Source organism: Chiloscyllium plagiosum, chromosome 6 (assembly GCF_004010195.1).
Source record: "Chiloscyllium plagiosum isolate BGI_BamShark_2017 chromosome 6, ASM401019v2, whole genome shotgun sequence".
In the NCBI taxonomy this organism is placed as follows: domain Eukaryota; kingdom Metazoa; phylum Chordata; class Chondrichthyes; order Orectolobiformes; family Hemiscylliidae; genus Chiloscyllium; species Chiloscyllium plagiosum.
Window position 1 is genome coordinate 10,159,111 of NC_057715.1, and position 21,115 is coordinate 10,180,225.

At 40.7% G+C, this 21,115-nt stretch overlaps 1 protein-coding gene across 1 annotated transcript in view; it reads left to right on the top strand.

The window, feature by feature from the left end:
- The window catches only part of LOC122551031 (tumor necrosis factor ligand superfamily member 13B-like), a 48,839-nt gene that overhangs the window by 21,048 nt on the left and 6,676 nt on the right, over positions 1-21,115 (top strand). The window contains exons 5-6 of the mRNA XM_043692674.1: positions 20,030-20,086; positions 20,234-20,320. Of these exons, the coding sequence (XP_043548609.1) occupies positions 20,030-20,086; positions 20,234-20,320 (144 nt within the window). The remainder of the gene's footprint in view (positions 1-20,029; positions 20,087-20,233; positions 20,321-21,115) is intronic.

The window sequence follows — 21,115 nt, forward strand, 5'->3', positions numbered from 1 at the left end:
TCTGTGGAATAAAGGTTCCTCTTTTTACTTGGTTTATTTGCAAAGAGCACTAAAGAATTAGTGGCCTTTGCACTGTCCACAACCCCACAACCCTGACCTGTTGTGTATGGCTCACTATTTCCTCCTTGTGGTCTGAAGTCTTGTGAATTTGCACTGGTATTAACAGATATTTCTTCATTTTCCTTTCAAAAATAACTATGGGTTCAGCTTAGATTTTTGCTAGTTCTTATTTGGATCACAAAGGGACCTCAAGACACCATACATATTCTCTTCAACCATGAAATTCTGCTGATGCAAATATTAAGAGATTGAACATGCCACAGCATCAGTAAAGGAGGGGAATTCTGTTGTTCTTTTTGTTGGCTTCATTGGACAAATAGGGACATTCCAGATTGTTTGGTGTGAAAACAGTTGACAAAAACATTTCTCTGAATTTCAGCACGTCATATCATTTAGGCTAAAAGCCGAGGAACTGGCTGAGTGCCACAGACCACAAGATGTGTATTTTCATGTTGCTAAGCACCTACATCATCAAAACTGTTTGAATCCATTCAAAGGCAAAGAATTACCATCAACAGATTTATTCCCCCCAATCAAATGTGCATTAAAACACGCATTGACTGGTCCTGGCCTGCAGTTTCCTTAAAACAATAGCATATCATAGATACTTTCCAAGAAACTGCAAGTCCAGTGAATGTTTGCAGTATCTAGAAACTTGACTTCAAATGTATCTAGAAGTTTGAAAGATTATCTCAAATTGTACTAATATCAGTTCTGATTGAGAAGCTGCCGGGTTTTTAATTCCACTTTATGATTCAAACATCATTAGGAAAATAACACCGTGCAGTATTAAAAGTGTTCTATGGTTTTAGAAATGCCAAACTTGAGGTTTGACATGAAACTGAGGCCTTGTTCCAATGGTTTGGACCAATTCCAAGAAGCACAAGGGTTTCTTGGGCATCCTGGACCACACTACAATTTGACTACATTGACTTTGGTCTGTGAGTAATTACTGCTATTTTTCCTTCAGTAATCAAATCTTAGATATGAAGCAGTCTGGGACATTGCTGAGAAATATGACAGGATGCCAGAAATACTTAGAAAAGTTCTTTCCTCCTTTCTGGTTACACACACACATCTGTGACAACCCAATGACCCAAGCCATAAACTGTTGTTAGATAAAATTAATTAGGCAAGGATGCTCCAGTAATGTAAAAATCGCTGCCAGCTTCTTTTCTCCAATACCAACCATCTTCTTAAAATCTAAACAGTCTCTGTCACTGTCAATTCCAACCCATACAAAGAGCTTGTAGAAAGGTTCCTTAATCAAGTTAAGGTTACCCATTTAATAATCTCCATTGACTTGCCCTTTTCAGTAAAAGATAACTTCTCAATAAATGTATCCCCAAGATGAAAATATGAAGCATAATGGTAACTTGAAAGAGAAGTTGCCAAATGAGATTTACTTATTCTCAAGAAATATGGTGTATTTACCCTCTTCTCTCCTCTCATTCATTGATGTCAAATATTGTAGCAGCAGAACCTAGCATGAAAAAGTTTTTTGCTCTGTCTTATAATAAGAATTCAGTTTGATGAACAAAACTTGTCCGTCATCATCTAATTGCCCTCACTTTCTATCATCAGTCCGCAGTTTACTGAGAGGTGGAAACAGAGAGTACTGTTATTGGATAGTGTTGAGAAATTGCAACAGATAGATTAGGTGAATACACAAAGCTCTAGCAGTTGGAACTATTATTCATTTATGGGATCTGAGCATCACTGACAAGACAAACATTTACTGCCCATGCCTAATTACTGTTGAGAAGGTAACGATGAGCTTCCACTTTCTTATAGTTATAGAGAGGGGTACAGCATGGAAACAGGCCCTACAGCCCAACTCGTCCATGCAGACCAGGTTTCCTAAACTAAACTAGTCCCATTTGCCTGTGGTTGGTCCATGTCCCTCTAAAACCTTTCTATCATGTTCTTGTTCAAATGTCTTCTAAATGTTGTAGTTGTGTCTGGGTAGTTGAGTGAAGTAATTTGGGCGGCACGGTGGCACAGTGCTTTGCACTGCTACCTCACAACGTCAGAGACCCGGGTTCAATTCCCACCTCAGGCGACTCTGTGTGGAGTTTGCACATTCTCCCTGTGTCTGTGTGGGTTTCCTCCGGGTGCTCCGGTTTCCTCCCACAATCCAAAAATGTGCAGGTTAGGTGAATTGGCCTGGCTAAATTGCCCGTAGTGTTAGGTGAAGGGGGACTGACTGTGTGGAGTTTGCACGTTCTCCCTGTGTCTGCGTGGGTTTCCTCCGGGTGCTCCGGTTTCCTCCCACAGTCCAAAGATGTGCAGGTCAGGTGAATTGGCCGTGCTAAGTTGCCCGTAGTGTTAGGTAAGGGGTAAATGTAGGGGTATGGGTGGGTTACGCTTCGGCGGGTCGGTGTGGACTTGTTGGGCCGAAGGGCCTGTTTCCACACTGTAATGTAATCTAATCTAAAAAAATGGGCTATTTTGGTTGGACTAAATGGTGTTGAGCCTTTAGAGTGTTGTTGAAGGAACATTCCTTTGGGCAAGTGGAGTGATATTTAACACACACTCCTGATTCGTAAATTGTAGATACTGGATAGACTTTGCGTAGTCAGGAGCCCAGTTACGTACTGCAGAATCATCGACCTCTGAGCTAGTTTCTCTCCATGATATTTATAGTTCAATTTTAGGTCACCATTGAACTCCAGGATGCTGCTGGTGGTATCAGCAATGAGAATGTTGTTGATAATAAAAGGGAGATGCTTAGATTCTCTCTTGACGGAGACAGAGTTTGGAACTTATGTGGCATTGCCACTTATCAATTGAAGCTTGAATGTTGTCAGGTCTCGCTGCATGGGAACATGGCACACTTCATTATCTGAGAAGTTAAAAATAAAACTGAATATTGTGCAACATGCCGCCTCATGACTGTACAAAGATTATTGATGGAGCAATTGAAAAAGCTTACTCGGGGCTATCGCCTCACGAAACACATCCAAGTGTGACCTGAGGCTGAAATGATTGAATTCTACCCATCTTCCTTTGTACTCGATATGACTCCAGCGTGTGGAGAGTTATTTTCCTATTTCCCAGTGATCTCGATTTTACTCTGACGACTCTGACCACAATGGAAAATGTTGCTGTGATGACAATGATATTAAGTCTCACCTCCCCTCTGGAATTTGGCTAATTTATCTCGACCACGTTTGGCTTGGAGAAGAGTGGTCCAGCCAAATTTAAACGAAGATTCAATAGGGATAATAAAAAAACTAAAGGCACCTTATAATTGCAAATCTTTATAACCACTGGGCATCTCATGATTCTAAGCAGTCAATTAAATACCTTTTGACGTACCTTCTCTTCTCGAGGGCAACTTGTTTCCATTTTAGTTCAATGGATTTTGGCAGATAAATCCAATCTGTAATCTTCACATTCTTCCACATGCAGGTCAGGTGGTGCTCAGGGTTGGTGAGATGGGTTAGTTGAAGGTTCGTGCATTCTTTCCTCACTTTGACTTCTCCACCTCCTGAGGAAGTCTCTCAACGTGTTCAGTACCTTCCTGGATGAACACGGCCCATTTTGGTTGGTCACACACCAGAAACTCTCGTGAGTTGGTCAGGATGTTTGGCTTCTTCAGGACTGCTTGCAGAACGTCACTACAACATTTCTGCTGTACTACTGGTAGTCTCCTGCCAGGGCTGGAGTTGCAAACAGAGCAATTGCTTTGGAAGTCTGGTGTCGGGCATATAAATTACATAATCTCCCCAAAAGAGCAGATTGTGAATGATTAGGATTTCAATTCTGAACACATTGGGTTGGGAAAGGAGACTACTGTTAGATGATCTGCTAAGACATCTCTAGGTGGTATTGTTCCATTGTTTTATGTTTCCTGCTGTATATTTTTCAAGTCCACAAAGCATGTAAGAGATCAGGAATTACTGTTACCTAATATAACAGCCCTCAAATAACTTTTCCGTAGTCAGTTAAAAACAGAGTCAGCACACAAGATGGTGATAAATTTTGATGTCTATGTCTGGATTGTTGAGAAGAAATGCCAACATACCTATTTTCAGTACCTTACCATTGATCCTACTGTGAGCAGGTCTGGAGGCCACACTTTAGGAAGGATATATTGGCCTTGGAGAGAGTACAATGTAAGTTGACAAGAATGGTATCTGGACTTCAAGGGTTAAGTAATGAAGAGAGATCATACAAATTATAATTGTGTGCTTTAGAATCTAGTAGATTAAGTGGTGATCTGATTGACGTCTTTTCAAGATGTTAACAGGAAAAAGACAGAGTGGATAAAGATAAACTATTTTCACTGGTTGGGGATTCTAAAAGTAGGGGAGATAGTCTAAAAATTCGGGCCAGACTGTTCAGGAGAGATATCAGGAAGCACTTCTACACACAAAGGTGGAAGATATTTGGAACTCTCTTCCACCAATGGCAATGGATACTAGATTGGTTGTTATTTTAAAATCTGAATAGATAAGTTCTCGTTCGGCAAAAGTATTAAAAGACTTAGCCAAGGATATGGAGTTAGGCCACAGATCAGCCATGATCTCATTCGATGACAGATGGGGCTTGAGGGGCTGAATGGCCTAACCCTATTCCCATGTTCCTAAATGATAGGAGGAAGTATTGTACTAAGAGTGTAGATTGAAAAAGGACCTTAGTTTTCCAGGTATGTAGTAAAAGGCCCATTTTATTGTATGTTTCCGAAAGTGACCTTAAACACAGTCTGAGTGAACAGGCACAGATGCATCACCTGCATACTGTATGACTGAGAATGAAGAGTAATTATGCTTGAAGTGTAGGAAGCATGGGAGCCAACTTTAACTGGCAAGTTCCCAAAAACTGCTCTATAATAGTGATCAGATAATCTTAGTTTTTGTGATTATGATTGAGGGACAAATATCGGCCAGGGTACTGGAGGTAACAACTCTGCCCTCAACGTAGTGTTATCAAATCATTGGCATTCAGGTGACAATTGGATGGCTGGAGCTATAGTTTAATGTTTTAACCAAAAGAGTGAGTCTCTAATAATGCAACACTCCCTCAGTACTGGTCTGGAGTGTCAATTTTGACTTTTGTAGAATGAATTCTCAAGTTTCTGACTCAGAGGGAAGTATGCTGCAAACATGTGCTACACAGTTCAGTAGGTTATTGGTAAGTAAATGCTGTTGTCAACCACACTTTCCACCACTTTGCTGATGATTAAGAGTAGACCAGTCAGAGGAAAGTGCAGCCAGATTGGGTTTGTCCTGCTTTTTTGTAGCCAGGATATACCTAGACAATTTACCATTCTGTTGAGTAGCTGTCAATATTATAGACCAAATGGAACAGCTTTGTTGAATACTCCTTCTGAAGCACTCCGATATTATTGTAGCCCCCGTAACTTTTACTTTATCCAGTGTGCTCAGCTATTGTGATCACAGAGAGAGCTGAATTGGCTGAACACTGATTTGTGATTCTCAGGATCATTGAATCATTAGAATCTGTACAGTACAGAAGCAGGCCATTCGGCCATCAAGTCCACAATGACTCTCGAAGAGCATCCCACCCAGATCCACTCCCTATCCTGTCCCTGCTTTTTCCATGTCTAATCCACCCAGTCTGCATATCCCAGGACACTGGACAATTTACCCTCACCAGTCCATTTAACCTGCACATCGTTGGATGGTGGGAGGAAACTGAAACACATGGGGAGAATGTACAAACTCACACAAGCAGTCACCCGAGGGTAGAATCGAACATGAATCCCTGGCACTGTGAGGCAGCAGTGCTAACCACTAAGCCAGTGTGCCACCCAAATATTAAGGGACATTAGGAAGAAGCTAAGATCGGGATTCTTCATTCAGCACTTGAAGATGATACAAATCCTTCAGCCTTGTCTTTCTAACTAATGTACTGTGTCCTACCATCATAGACAATCAGGATGTTGACAGAGTCCATTGTTTATTCATTCACGGGATGTGGATGTTGATGACTCAGCCAATAATTTTGGCCATCCTCATTAGGCTAGAAGGCAGGATTTAAGAGCCAATCACATTGCTGTGAGTCTGGATTCACATTTTGGCAAGAGCAGGTCAGGATGGCAGATTTCTTTCTCAAAAGGATTTTAGGCAACCAGATTTTAACAACAATGAATGGTGATTTCACGCCTAGGTTTGTTCGAGAGATTACTCTGAATACCAAAATCACTATCAGTATGTGTGTATATGAGCTGAGATACGGTCTTATTCACCAGAATGCATTTATGCCTGTGCGGATACTGGGACAGTCTGTTAAAATGTATTTTCTGTGGCAAGTTTTATTTCTGTTAAAGAGAGGGTGGCTTGCATCCTGTGACACAAACAGGCCATTACTGTCTCTCAGGTTTTTAAAGTGGTCTGTGTTGTAAAACTGGCTGCTTACCAATCAGGATTCACAGCAACTTGGACATGAGAAAGAGTTGCGGTAAAGCGGGGGGGTGATTTTGCACCAACCAACATACAAAGAAATATTTCAAAGTGTGAAATTTTTAGCAATTAACACAGCAGGAGGGGAGATCTATTGATTTCAATGAGGCAATGCTCAGGAATTTTAAGCTGTCCTCTCCTGTGAATATATAGGCCACACCATCTCTGCTCAAGGGAGCTGTCATTTTACTGCTAAGCTATGTATGTGTGTTGTCACCTTGCAGTGACAGAACAGTCAAACTTTTACTGAATTCAAATGTAATGAACTACCATGGTGGAATCTGAGCCCATACTTTGGAACAGTAATCCAGTGGCATTCTCACTCTTCCACCTTGCCCGCATTCATCTTTTACATCACTTAGGGGATTGCCTATCTCTGATTTCCAGTTTTAAGAATGCGTGCAGCCCTGTGTTGTATCTTAATCAGGGAGGCATCCATATTTTTACATATGGTTGATTGTTTCTCCTGGTATACTTTCCCTTACACTTCTCTCTGTACTAGTACTTGTCCTCTGGTTAGTTGGTGTTAAGAGTGAGATCATTCACATTGAACGAAAGAAAGATTGAACAGCGTATTATCTAACTGTTGAGAGCTTAGCGGTTACTGTGAAACAGGTTGTAGGTCTGTTGATAATTGTGTCCTGGGCTGATATTCTAACAAACATTTAACCATCTTTCTCCATTTTAGGCTTGAAATTGGAGCCTACCATCAGTGGTTTAGAGCACGATAACACCTCACAACACTCTGTTACACTCACACCAACACTTGCAAGCACCAGTGTATCTATACAAAAACTAGAGGATGGAGGTGGTGTGCATGATGAAGTTGTAACAGGTGAGCAGCAGTGTCATGTGGAGCAGCCAGAACCTATGCATAAGTCACCTGTTGGTAGTGCGCATAACTATTATAAATTGTGTGTGCTTCAAGTACTTTTAGGAATTATTCATTAGAATGAAGATTTATGTAGAAAATATATTATCAGATCGAAGAAGATTATGATGTTGTTCTACCTTCAGAACAGTTAAGAAGGTCAGTTGTAGTTCAGTTCCTCGCAGTTATCTCTGAATAACAAAGTTCTTAGTTCAAGTCACACTTCAGGACTTAAGTACAAACACACTCCAGTTGAGTAAGGAACGAACATAAGAACTAGGAGCAGAGTAGGATGTCCGGCCCTTCGAGTCTGCTCCACCACTCAATAAGATCATGGCTAATCTTTTCATGGACTCAGCTCCACTTACCCACGCTCTCACCATTTCCTTTATTTTTCAAAAGAAAGCCACCTTAGCTTTAAAAACATTTACTGAAGTAGCGCCAACTAATTACCTGGGCAAGGAATTCCATAGATTAACAATCCTCTGGGTGAAGAAGTTCCTTCTCAATTCAGTCTTAAATCTGCTCCCTCTCATCTTGAAGTCATGCCCTCTTGTCCTAGCGTTCACCTGCCAGTGGAAACATCGTAACTTCTATTTTATCAATTCCCTTCATAATTTTATTTGTTTCCATGAGATCCCCCCTCAATTTTTCTGAATTCCAATGAATATAATCCAAGTCTACTCAGCCTGTCCTCATAAGCCAACTGCACGCCACCCCCCCCCTTTCAAACTCTGGAATCAACCCTAGTGAACCTTCTATGCACCCCGTCCAGTGCCAGTCCATCCTTTCTCAAGTAAGGAGACCAGCACTGCACACAGTACTCAAGGTGTGGCCTCACCAGCACCCTGTATAACTGCAACATAACCTCTTTGCTTTTAAACTCCATTCCCTTAGCAATGAAGAACAAAATTCCATTTGCCTTCCTAATTACTTGGTGTACCTGCAGAGCAACCCTCTGTGATTCATGCAGAAGGACACCCGGGTCCCTGGGAATCAAAAAGGTTCAGATCGTGATAGAAGTGATCAAAACATAGCAATCAGGAGCAAGACAAAGTTGAGAAGAGATGGCAGAAAGGGCAGTGAAGGTGGGTGAATGCTGCTTTGCCTGACTATCAAAATCGTCAGAAGATTTGCTCGAGGCATTAGAAGAATTGTTTTTCCCCACTGGAATGTAAGCAATGCTCTAAAATCACTTGCCTACTTCTATCTGGCTGTTTCCCTCTCGATTTGGCTCTCGTTTCTTGAAACCTAAGACACACGACAAGCGTGACATTTAAATCGGTCTCCCAGCTGCAATGTAGAAATCCAGTTTAAAGATTGTAATGGAGTGCACGTCTCACACAGAGACACAGCAGTAAAATAGTGGCCGATTGGGGGTTGCATTTTACAGTTCTATATCTTTCACTCCCAATCAACTCTCTACTGGGGAGCAAATCTGAGACATAACACGACAAAAATGCATGCTTATCAATAAACTTTGGACTTACAATTCTCCACCGTTGAGAATAACCTGTTATCATCTTTGGGTCTATCGTGGACTGTTATGAATTATCAATTCTGACATCACCGCATCATGCAACTCACAGGATAGTAGAAATGATTTGGAGATGCCGGTGTTGGACTGGGGTATACAAAGTTAAAAATCATGCGACACCAGGTTATAGTCCAACAGGTTTATTTGGAAGCACTAGCCTTTGGAGCGCTGCTCCTTCAATAAAGGAACAGCGCTCCAAAGACAGTGCTTCCAAATAAACCTGTTGGACTATAACCTGGTGTTGTGTGATTTTTAAGGATGGTAGAAGGTGAACTAGATGAACTTTTGCATATTATTCTTAAGCCATTCCTATGCTTATAATCCATCGCATGGGTTTAATATCTGTCATCCAACTCAAACGTGAAAATATGTATTCTACACAGTGACAGACCACTATTTATTTCTTGTTGCACCAGAATATCAGAGCGTTTTATGACAAAGTGCTGATAATGGTTCTGCTGTAATCATTTTGACTTCAGGAACCATATTTTATTTCTATACCTGCTTATTGTCACATCCTTTTGCCTTACGCCATCATCTTTGTTTCCTGTCTGCCATCTTGTTACAGACCTTCTGTCTTATTACCTTCTCCTCTCTCCCTTTCCCTGCTCTGATGTTTGATTGTGTGTGCTTGCTGGTTGGCTGCCCTCTGTGTATAATTAGTTAAGCATGGGTGTGCTTACTTAAAAATAAATTAATGCAGGAAGCATGGCAGTAAAGATGTTAGATTATTGAATAAAACTCCTGTGGTGTCATCCACTCATAACTCCATGTAATAAAACACAACATTGACATTTGCCTAAAAGCTATTACGTTTCTAACATCTTTTATTTCTGATGAAAGGTCATTTTTCGGGGACATTAACATTTTTTCTCCCAACTATTTCATTAAATATAACTTTACAATTAGTTATATTGCTTTATGGCTAGTTGTATCTGGGAAAAGATTTTGGAGTGCAAACAAAACTGTGTCGTATTTAAGAAATAGTGTTCCTTTACAACACTAAACCTGCAGATTGTGCTGTGTATTTAGACTGAGTTTTTAAATTGATTTTCTAAGGCCATCACCGCACTGGTGTTCTGATAAATTCGCACTCAAAAACTCAAACTGAAATTAACTTTGAAAAATGTTTTCATCTATTACTTCTTTTTGAATAGTTAATTTAAAAAAGGAACATCAGAGTTTGCAGGTAACGGATCTTAACCTGTCCAGTGAAGAATCTTGACATTAATCAGAAGAATCATTCTAGGAGCTGTAGGTACAAATGCATATTGTAAATCATAGTCACACTGTAAAGCAGGTGCTTTATCTATATTGTAATATAATTTATTTTAGAAAACAGTGACAGAATCACGGAGTTATGAAAGGGAAATCGTACTTGACAAATCTCCTGAAATTTTCTGAGGTGTAGTTGACTCAAGGGAGCCAGTGGATGTGGTTTACTTGGATTTTCAGAAGGCACTCGATAAGACTCCACATAAAAATCAGCCTGTAAAAATAAAGTGCATAACGTAATAGATAATGTACTGACAGGAATAGAGATCTAGCTGGCAAGTAGGGATGAGTAGGACATTTGGGTCATTTCTGAGTGGAAGGTCATGACTAATGGGCCACTGTGGGGATCAGTGCTTGGTCACCAGCCATTCACATTATAAAATAATGATTTAGATGAGGGAACAAAGTGTAATATCTCCAAGTTAGTGAACAATACAAGGCTGTGTGGGCCAGTGAGCTGTGAAGAAGATGCAGAGATGCTTCACTGTGATTTGGACAAGTTGAGTGAGTGATTAAATGCATGACAGATTGGGCTTAATGTGGTTAAATGTGAGGTTATCCATTTCGGTAGCAAAAACAAAGACATTATTATCTGAATGGTCATAGATTGAGAAAGAAGGAGGTGCTTTAGTATTTTTGTGCAATAGTAGCTGAAAGTAAACATGTAGGTGCAGCAAGGAGTGAAGAAGGCAAATGGTGTGTTGGTCTTCATAGCAAGAAGATTCAAATACAGGGTCTTGGTGAGACAAGGACTATTGTGTTATGGGCAGTTTTGGTCTCCTGATCTGAGAAAGAATACTCTGGCTATGGATGTAGTGTGACAATGTTTTAGCAGACTGATTCCTGGCCTGGCAAGACTGACATATGAACAGTGATTGGATTTGTAAATGCTATATACATTTTTCTTATTAATTCACTGGATGAGGACGTCGCTGGCTAGGCAGCATTTATAGCCCATTCCTAATTGCTCAGAGGGCAGTTAAGAGTCAACCGCATTGCAGTGGGTCTGTAGTAGGCTAGACCAGGTAAGGATGGCAATTTTCCTTCCCTAAAGGATATTAGTGAACCAGATGAGTTTTTTTAGCAGTTGGCAATGGATTCATGGTCATTAGACTCTTCATTCCAGTTTTTCTCATTGAATTCCAATTCTACCATCTGCCATGGTGGAATTCGAAACTGGTCCCCAAAAGATTACCTGGGTTACTGGATTAACAGTCCAAAGATAATACCACTACATCATTGCCTCCCCAATATTCATTGGAATTTAAAAGTATGAGTAAGGATCTAAGAGAAACCGATTAGAATTCTAATGGGACTGTCATCTTGTTCCCCCGCCCCAGTCAAAGCAAAACACTCAGACACACAGTATAGGTTTACCTCCTTCATCTTTATTCCAGGCCCTGGAGGGAGAGAGAACAATCACCTATGTGCACAGAGACATGAGTGCAAAGTCTTCTCTGGAACAGCAGCATGTAATGAACTATATAGTCATGTTACAGGGAGCATTCACAAAAGGCAACATACATATTGATTCGGTGACCATTACACTTAGCGAGCATCAACAGTAAAGATTAAGCCATCTGCTGTTACACAATGAATATTCTTAACATTGATAACTGGTTTTACATAATGCATACTTTTCACCTTGTTAACTGACATTACATACTGAATACTACCTCGCCTTCTTAAATGGCTCTACATAATGAATACTTTTCCACCTTGTTAACCCATTACCCTTGCCTGCAGCACCCCATTGTTAATTGTAAGTTCTTGTCTGAGTCATGCTCAGCTGAACTTGCTTCACAAAACTCTGAACGGAACTCTTTCCCTGCCTGCTTATACCCGATACACTTTCTCATTCCCTCCGATATCATGTCATGATAACCAATGGCATTACCAGCTTTCATAAGACTCTGATAACCAGTATTTAAACAAGTTATTGATACACAACATGCAATGATTATAATAACAAAAAAACCCTAATTCCTTACAGTAAATAGAATTAAGCATCCTCCCATGTGGAAAAAAAAATTCATCAGTAAAGTTCTTAAATCCACAGTCCTCAGTGACCACTCCAACCCCTCCAAGTCAAGTGGAAACGAGCCAGTTCTCCAAAATCTCCTTCAGTAAAGCCCAACCTGAAAACAAAATTCAAGTCTGTCCTTGCACACCACTCCACACAGAAGACTGAATTCTTGGATTAGGGCAGTCAAGTATTTAACAAAGCTGACAAGACTTCTGTCCTTGCAGAGATGCTTCAGATGGAGGATACCAGCGCATCTGAGTGTGCAGTGCGGCAGCTGCAGGCTTGGTGAACGCAGCATTCTTTGCTGCTTCTGCTCACGTTCTTCTGTTAAATGTAACAAAGCCAACTGGCTGCTGTGATGTTAGCTTGATCAGTGAACCTTCATATCACTTATATGATCAAAAGACAGGATAAAGCTTACGTGGTTTAATGTCCACAAGAAGGCTACTGACAAAAAGCGGACTGACCTCTTCTTTACTGTTGCTAGCTTCTTCACTGTTCATGCTCATGACTGAGAAGCTGATTGAATCCATTCGATCAGGCTGTGGAGGAGCGGGCGATGGTCCGAAGGTGTGCTTTACCTGTAAATGGAGAAACTCTAGAGAAGATGTTAGGTACTGAAAGTATCTTTGCATTTTCCTTTCGCATTCCTTCCTTGCCAAGGTGGTTATCAGTATGAAGACAGTCACACATTTAACTACACTAAATTGTGTCTGCTTATTTCAGTATTCTTTGAATTCATGAAGTCTGTTGCTCTGTTCACTATTTATGACATTATCAAAGCTTTATACAATCCTTAAACTTCCTAATTGCCTAAGCAATTCAGTCAATTATAAACAACTATCAATGATCCTAAAATCAAACCCTCGGGTACCTCATTTGGGTTATCCAAAAATTATTTGCTTTTAACAAATTGATACTTGGCTAATGTGAAAGCTGACAGGAAAAGTATTTCAAAAGTCTGAAACAGCAAGAAAACTACAAAATGTTTCCTGTACTTTAGCAATTAAAGAGGCAGTTTCAGTTCAGATTAAAATTTTAAACATTTGTGGGAAACAAATGCTGAATATTTTAAAACATGTTCTCCAAATGAAACATCCCAAATAAAACAGTTGGAATTACTGTGGCAACTTTGGGAGAGATCAACATTCTTTGAATTTGCAATATGAAGGGGTCAATGAAGTCTTCATGATAATTAACAGAGTTTAAGCAGCTCAGCCTCCAGTTCTCATATTCTTGAGAAAATCATAACAAAAATTCAAACTCAAAATGCAGTCTTCTTTTTTGTGAACACTCTGCATTAAAACACAGTAGCAGCAAAGATATTTTCATACAATAGCTAAAGCATGACTGCTGACCCAACACTTCCTTTTTAAACAGGCTTTGTAGAATCTCAAATGTATCAGGGCCTCAAGGCACTCAATCAATTTGTTTTAAGGTTACAAGTTTGATCATTTTAAGAAGGACATAATGTTGTCCAATTTCAATGTAAAAACAAAATCTGCCCCATTACATAGCCCACAAACGCAAAATTGAGATCTTGATTCAAACAAGACAAAACAGTTACTTAAAAGGATTTTCTGAACCAGTATTCTCACAAACCAAAATGTTTAAACATCAAGCACACTCAGCATGGCACAATCTACATTGAAACTTTCCTTTTTCAACCCAAGTATTAGTACAACCTTAATTTCAGTGTTTTCTCGCTTTTTTTTTGCATCCTCTCATTGGAATTACACTTATAAAAAGAGAAAGTCCTCGCAGCAGCACTGCAATCCAAGCCACTCTCTTCCCACAGAACAAAGATGTGCAGAGTCTCAAATTTCACCACTAGAGGGTTCCAACCCCTTTCTCACTTTACTTCTCACAGGGACTTGAACCCCAATTAAACACAGAGATCTCAAAGCTCACTTAAACACAGTGCAGAGGACTTGCACCTCAAATCAGCCCACCCAGTAGACTCGAAACCCAGTACCGCGCAGAGGACTCAAATCTTAATCTCACCCCTCTACCCCCAGTGCAGTGCAGAGGACCCGAACCTCTGCCTGCCAGTGTGCTTGCAAAACTGTGTCTCTCGAAGGAAAAATTACCGTTCAAGGAATCTGTAGAATAAAGTGCGATTGAGCAAGGGGACCATTTCCGGCACACAGGAATATCGAGAGGGAACAATGTTTAAATTCTTATCTTGTGGGTCTGTCTGTCTCAAGACACCGATGTTCCGGGTGGCCGCTGACATCCTCCGATTATATCAATCCATTTGGATCCTGCTGACTACGCCAATACTGTCATCCCAATACTGCCGTTGAGATGACTGACCTCCAAAAACCACAACCATTTCCCTTTGTGCCAGGTATGACTCCTAGCAGCAGAGTGTTCTACCTGGGGTCTCCTGGTTCTTTGGCCAAATGCTGCCTTGATGTCACAAGTAGTTGTGTTCACCTCTTTTCTGGAGTTTAACTCTATTCACCATTTATGGACCAAGGCTGTAATAGGATCAGGAGCTCAGTGGTCCTGGTGGGGAACCTGAATTGAAGGTCAGTAAGCAAGTTGTTTCTTCGCAAGTGAAGTGAACTATTGACAATACCTTCCACATTTTGCCTAATGATAGAGAGTAGACTGTTCAATTAGTAATTGGCTGGATTGGATTTGTCCTGTTCTTTGTGCACAGGACATAGTAGGGCAATTTTTCATGTTGTCAGGTAGATCCTGTTGTGGTTAGATTGGAACAGTTTGGCTAGTAACTCAGCAAATTTTGCAGCACAAGTCTTCAGTCCAATTGTTGGATTGTTGTTGGTTCCCAGAGACTTTGTAGTATTCAGATCCTTCAGCTCTTTGTTGATGTCACACGGAGCGAATAAAATTGAAGACTGACATCTGTCATGCTGGGTAAAAACAAGGACTGCAAATGCTGGAAACCAGAGTCTAGATTAGAGTGGTGCTGGAAAAGCACAGCAGGTCAGGCAGCATCCGAGGAGCAGGAAAATCGGCGTTTCGGGCAAAAGCCCTTCATCAGGAATAGGTGAAGGGCTTTTGCCCGAAACATCGATTTTCCTGCTCCTCCGATGCTGCCTGAACTGCTGTACTTTTCCAGCATCACTCTAATCTGTCATGCTGGGGACCTCTGGAGGAAGCTGAGATGGATCAATCACTTGGCACTTTGGACTGAAGATGGATGCAAATCCTTCAGCTTTTTCAATTGTACCGAGAATAGGGATATTTGCAAAGCCTCCATCTCCTGTTTGTTTGTAATTTAATTATTCATCACCATTCACAAGCGGATGGTAGACAAGAAGCTTTTAAGACAAAGTAAATATGATGCTCCCAATTCTATTATTATACCTCTAACAGCAAGTTTGGAAGCATAGTGGCTAACATTTTCTGAAAGGACATTGACCCTTGCTGAAATGTAGAGCGCACACAGAGTCATAGAGCTGTATAACACAGAAATAGACACTTTGGGTCAAACTTGCCCATGCCGTCCAGATATCCTAAATTAATCTAGTCCCATTTGCCAGCATTTAGACCATATCCCTCTGAACACTTCCTGTTGATATACCCAACCAGATGTCTTTTCAACGTTGTAATTTTACCAGCCTCCACCACTTCCTCTGGCAGCTCGTTCCATACGCACACCACCCTCTGTGTCTATTGCAATTAAGGACTATGTGGAAATCCCAAGGCAGCTAACTACATGGGAAATGCCCTGGAAATTGAAACTTCTATTGGGTAATTAGCTGATATTTGGAATCCTCTGAATACATTCCCAATTCTGAGTTAGATTCTAAGATTTTGTATAGGTCTGACGTATTTAACTGAGCAGTTACCCAACAAAATATTGAGGGAATGCAACTTGCTCCAACAGTGTAATTATGAAACTAACCTCACCCACAGGCCCTGAATCACCTCTCAACTCCCTGCCCATCCACCATGGAGAGCTAAGTCCCTTCCAGACCCAACCTATGCCCACCATCCCTGGACTTCTGCTCTAACCTGACCCATCTAACCCCTAACCTTTATCTACTCCTAATCCTGCCCTACTCAGCACCCACCCTCCCGTCTGACCTGACAACCCCTGACCCGAATCCAACTCCCCATCCAACGTAATCTACAGCCTCACTCAATTAACCGCCACCGTACCCATCCACCACCCTTCGTTCCAGCTACCTCATGATACTTTCCCAGACTTACAGCTAGAAATCTTGAAATAGCATGGAACATTAGACTAAATAAGCAAAGCAATGTTCAGTGGCACTGAATCTTAAAAAGAAATCTTGAAAATCATTGCACTCACATTAATCAATAATAGCGCTAAATGTTTTAAAGGTGAAGAAGAAATAAGGAAAAGCTTGGTGATATCTAAACAATGCAATAGAAGTTTCAGTGCATTTACCTTTTAATTTAAATCCTGGTGCTGTCTTCTGCTGTCAGTATGGACCATTCTCAGAACCTCTAGCATCATGAGGTATATGGTTCAATCTCCCTTGCACTGTATAAAGACCAACTCAACAGGCTGCAATCAGGGTATCTGAGACAGGGCAGGTTTACAAGTCTAGATGTAAGAGGACATGTTTTTGTATGATTACCATTGGGCAGATCTATTCTGACAGTAATCAGAAATTTATACTCATGGGAGCATTATTAGCTGTAGCAGAGTGTACGGTGCTAAAATGAACTTCTCTGCCTTCAGGTAAGTGTGTGTTCAGTTTAACTAGTTATCTACTTTCACCAAAACCTGTCAGATGAAAGGAGGGAAGAGAGGCTGGATCAATCAGGAAGGATATTTACTGGTTTGCCAGGAGAAGCAGACATGTAAACCTCATCTTGTCACCTCTACAATCCCAGCTTGCAATCCCCATGGTCACCAGCCTCCACAATCATTAACCCCAGTAATACTGGCTTTTTCCCAGTAATACCCCAGTGCTTCTCCTCATCTCCAGCCTCTTTCTCACTTTTTGTAGTAATTCATTTTCTTGCGGACAGATCCCCACCCACCCACCATGATGCTGTACTTACTCATGCAATCTTGACCCAACAGCCACTAAAATCTAAATGCTGCTTGGCTGTGGTCTTGTATACAGTGTATACATTGCACAAGCCAACCTTCCATCTATTGACTCCATCTACACTTCTCACTGCCTTGGGAAGGCAGCTAACATCATCAAAGACCCCTTCCACCCCGATTATCATTTTTTCCAACCTCTTCTGTTGGGCAGAAGTTACAACACTTAAACACTCGTAACAGCAAATTCAAGAACAGCTTCTCCCCCATTGTTATCGGACTTCTGAATGGACCTCCAATTTTAAATCTGAATGTTCATCTTAGTGTTTGTGTATTTTCTCTGCGATCGTAACATTATATTCTTTGCTCTGTTCTATTACCCCAATGTAATTTGTGTGATATGATCTGCCTGTACTGCAGGCAAAACAAAACTCTTCACTGTAACTAGGTGCATGTGACGATAATAAATCAAATCAATGGGATTTCTCTAACAGGAGTAAAGCCTGCCAATTAGATTGGCTTAGAATCAAAGGGTAGAACCCCTAAAGTCTGCTTTCAAAGCCTTCCAAAGAACATTCCATCTAAACCCAGGTGCCCACCCTCTCCTCACATTTCCCATGGCTAATCCAACTAGTGTGCACATCTCTGGACACAATGGGGAAACTTAGCATGGCTAATCCACCTAAGCTGCGTATCTTTGAACTGCTGGTGGGAAACCCTTGCAGACCCAGGAGAATGTGAAAACGCGACACAGTCACGCAAGGCTAGAATCGAACCCAAGTCCCTGGTGCCCACCGGCTTCCAGGTAAATACTTTGTTACAGAGCAATTTGTAAGTTACAGAGTAAAAAAAAAAAATGCTGGAGAAACTTAGCAGGTCTGGCAGCATCTGTGGAGAGAAAACTGAGTTAGTGTTCCGAGTTCAGTAACCTTTCTTAGTTGAGATTTAAACCTGCACTTAATGCTCAATATGTTGATCAAATGCATCTGACTTGAGCTCCTGAATTTGATACTTGACATTTGATTATGGTCAACAAACAATTTATGTATGATTTTAATTTGTGCAATTAAAAATCACTGCTCATTGTCTGGTAAAAGCATCAGATTTCAAAATTAATTTTGTATAAGGGATGCAGGAGGATTTACTTGGATCATCCCTCTACAGCATGGAGTTGATAAAGTCTGTATTAACTGTCAAGTAACACTTTCTTGACATCTTTGAACCTGTTATAATGATGATTCGTAGCTTGATATTGACTGTGTTCAGTATTAACTAGTGTGGTTCAGGAACACCACTTTCGCATGGCAGTCTCTGTAGCGATAGTTGTAGATGAAGACTGTCGCCTGAGAACACATGGGATTCCCTAGCTCCTATTTTCTCTGAAGCTTATTCTTGGCCAGCTGAGGTTTCCATTTCTCCTTGAGGTGGGGTAACCATTGATGCTAGCTTGTCTGTGTCAATATCAATATCTGCCAACTTCACTAGTGCAAGATGGGAATTTTTGTAGCAGAGGAATAGCTGGCCAGGATGTCATGACCTAGTTGTCAATTCACCATTGAGAAGAGCATGATCAAAGAAGATGATCAAAGGTGAGAGGACAAAGATTTTAAAAAGGCATATGGGGCAAATTCTTTATAAAGAAAGTGGTTTGTGTGTGGAAGGAACTTCCAGAGGAAGTGATCGATATGGATACAGTTACAAACTGCATTTCGATAAGTGCATGAGTAAGAAATGTTTGGAGGGATATAGGCCATGGGCAGGCATGTGGGACTTGTTTGGTTTGGGATTATGGTCAGCATGGACTGATTGGACCGAAGGGTTTGTTTCTGTTGTGGTTCTGTTCGCCGAGTTGGGAATTTGTGTTGCAGACATTTCGTCCCCTGTCTAGGTGATATCCTCAGTGCCAAGCCAAACAGAGAACAGCCAGGGAATTCCTAGAGGCATGGCACTCATCCACTGATTCAATCAACAAGCACATCAAACTGGACCCAATATACCGGCCACTGCAGCGGACAGCTGGAACTGACAACCGGAAGCGGCAGATACAAATCACTATAAATGCCGGAGGAAACATCTCCGAAGCGCTTCACGGAGACTCCCAAGCACTGAGGATGTCACCTAGACAGGGGACGAAACGTCTGCAACACAAATTCCCACCTCGGCGAACAGAACCACAACAACGAGCACCCGAGCTACAAATCTTCTCCCAAAGATTTGTTTCTGTGCTGTATGCCTATAACTATGAGTTGGTGGCCTAGCCCTGTCAAGGGATACCAGGCATGAGGAAGTAAAATAGAAACTGTTCATCCTTTTCTTTCCTTCCACTTCTATGTTGTCCAGGTCTTACTGCTTTGGAGGAGTGTACTGAGGAATAGATTTAATACACTTGCAATTTAAAATTCTCAATCAGGTTGCTGATCTTCCATATGGAGTGATTACACTAACACCTGTTTTCATTAAAAATTTATGTTGAATTTCAAACCACATATTGAAGCATGTTGATGGATTAGTAGGCACTCTCACTACTCAGAGTCAGCATAAATAAGAAAGGTGTTCTCTGCTTCACGATCATTTTAAATTAATTCACAGACCAGCAAACCCTGCATTCTTACAATGTAATCTTCTGTCAGTTTTTATATTTTTACTTCTAAGTAGGATTACATCCAATCAATGCTGATATTGTTTCTAAACAGAATTCAAATTAAAAGCCAACCTACAGAAACCGTTAAACAGATTTGTTTTGATTTCTATTGCTCAGACTGCAGTCTGCCTACTTCATGGAATCATGAATGTTAGTGCATTGGTTTGACTTTTATTCCTTCTGCTTTAGAGAAGCAGTCCTTTATGCAGTTGATTGCTGTGCATGATCAAAGACCACTTCTAAAAGGTAATACCATTTAATTACAATTAATAATGATTAACATTAATATTTGATATATAATATCATTAATAATAAGTGGAAATGATGTAACTGTGTCCCATTATTGTCTGTGGAACTCACCACTCTGACTCTGTCATATTTATGGATTGTTAGTGAATGATTGTCTGAAGTATATGCATGGAAGACCACAGTCAACTTGTCGAGTTGAGCGAAGATCTGTTTCTAATGAAAACAGTAAACGTAAGTACAAATATTGAATTATATCTCATAGATGTTTGGTTTGGAGTTTGATTTAAAAAGCATCTGCCTTGTTTTTGCCTCTGGCGATGCACAGTGTGGGCTAGCCTAGGCAGAATTCCTATGAAAATGGGAGTTAGAAATGGTTTGCCTTTCAGCTTTGGGGTTTCCTTGTCTCCTGGCCCAATCTACTGATAGGAATTTAGAAAGAGAGGGTATGTCAGAGAGTAATTTGTGTTTATAAATGCACACACGCATATACACCCACCCTCACCCTACCTTTCTCTCTTCATACCAACTTTGTCCTCTTCCCATTGGAAGATGTAGCAGTCCTTGATCACATAGGATGTCAGGAAATTACTGCCCCAAGTACATAGGCTTTTCACTGGAATATAAGTAATATAAACTATTATAGCCATCTTTCTATTTATTTCTCATACTGACAAGGCCATAAGCACACCAAGATATCAAGCAATCCCTATGGTGTGGAAGCAGGCCATCCAGTCCATCAAGCTTACACTAACCCTTCAAAAAAATCCCACACAGATCTACCGTATCACTGTCACCCTGCATTCCCCATGGATAATCCATCTAACCTGCACATCTTTGAACTGCCATGATGTACAGCTGCCACTGTTGAACTGGGATGGACAAAGTTAAAAAACCATGCAACACTAGGTTATTACAGGAATATTTCTTCTAAGTTATTTGGTAAAATAGATGATTTATTGATAAAATACAATACAGATACAAAGATTAAACATAGACACAGATAAAAGATGCTTATAAATATGAAAA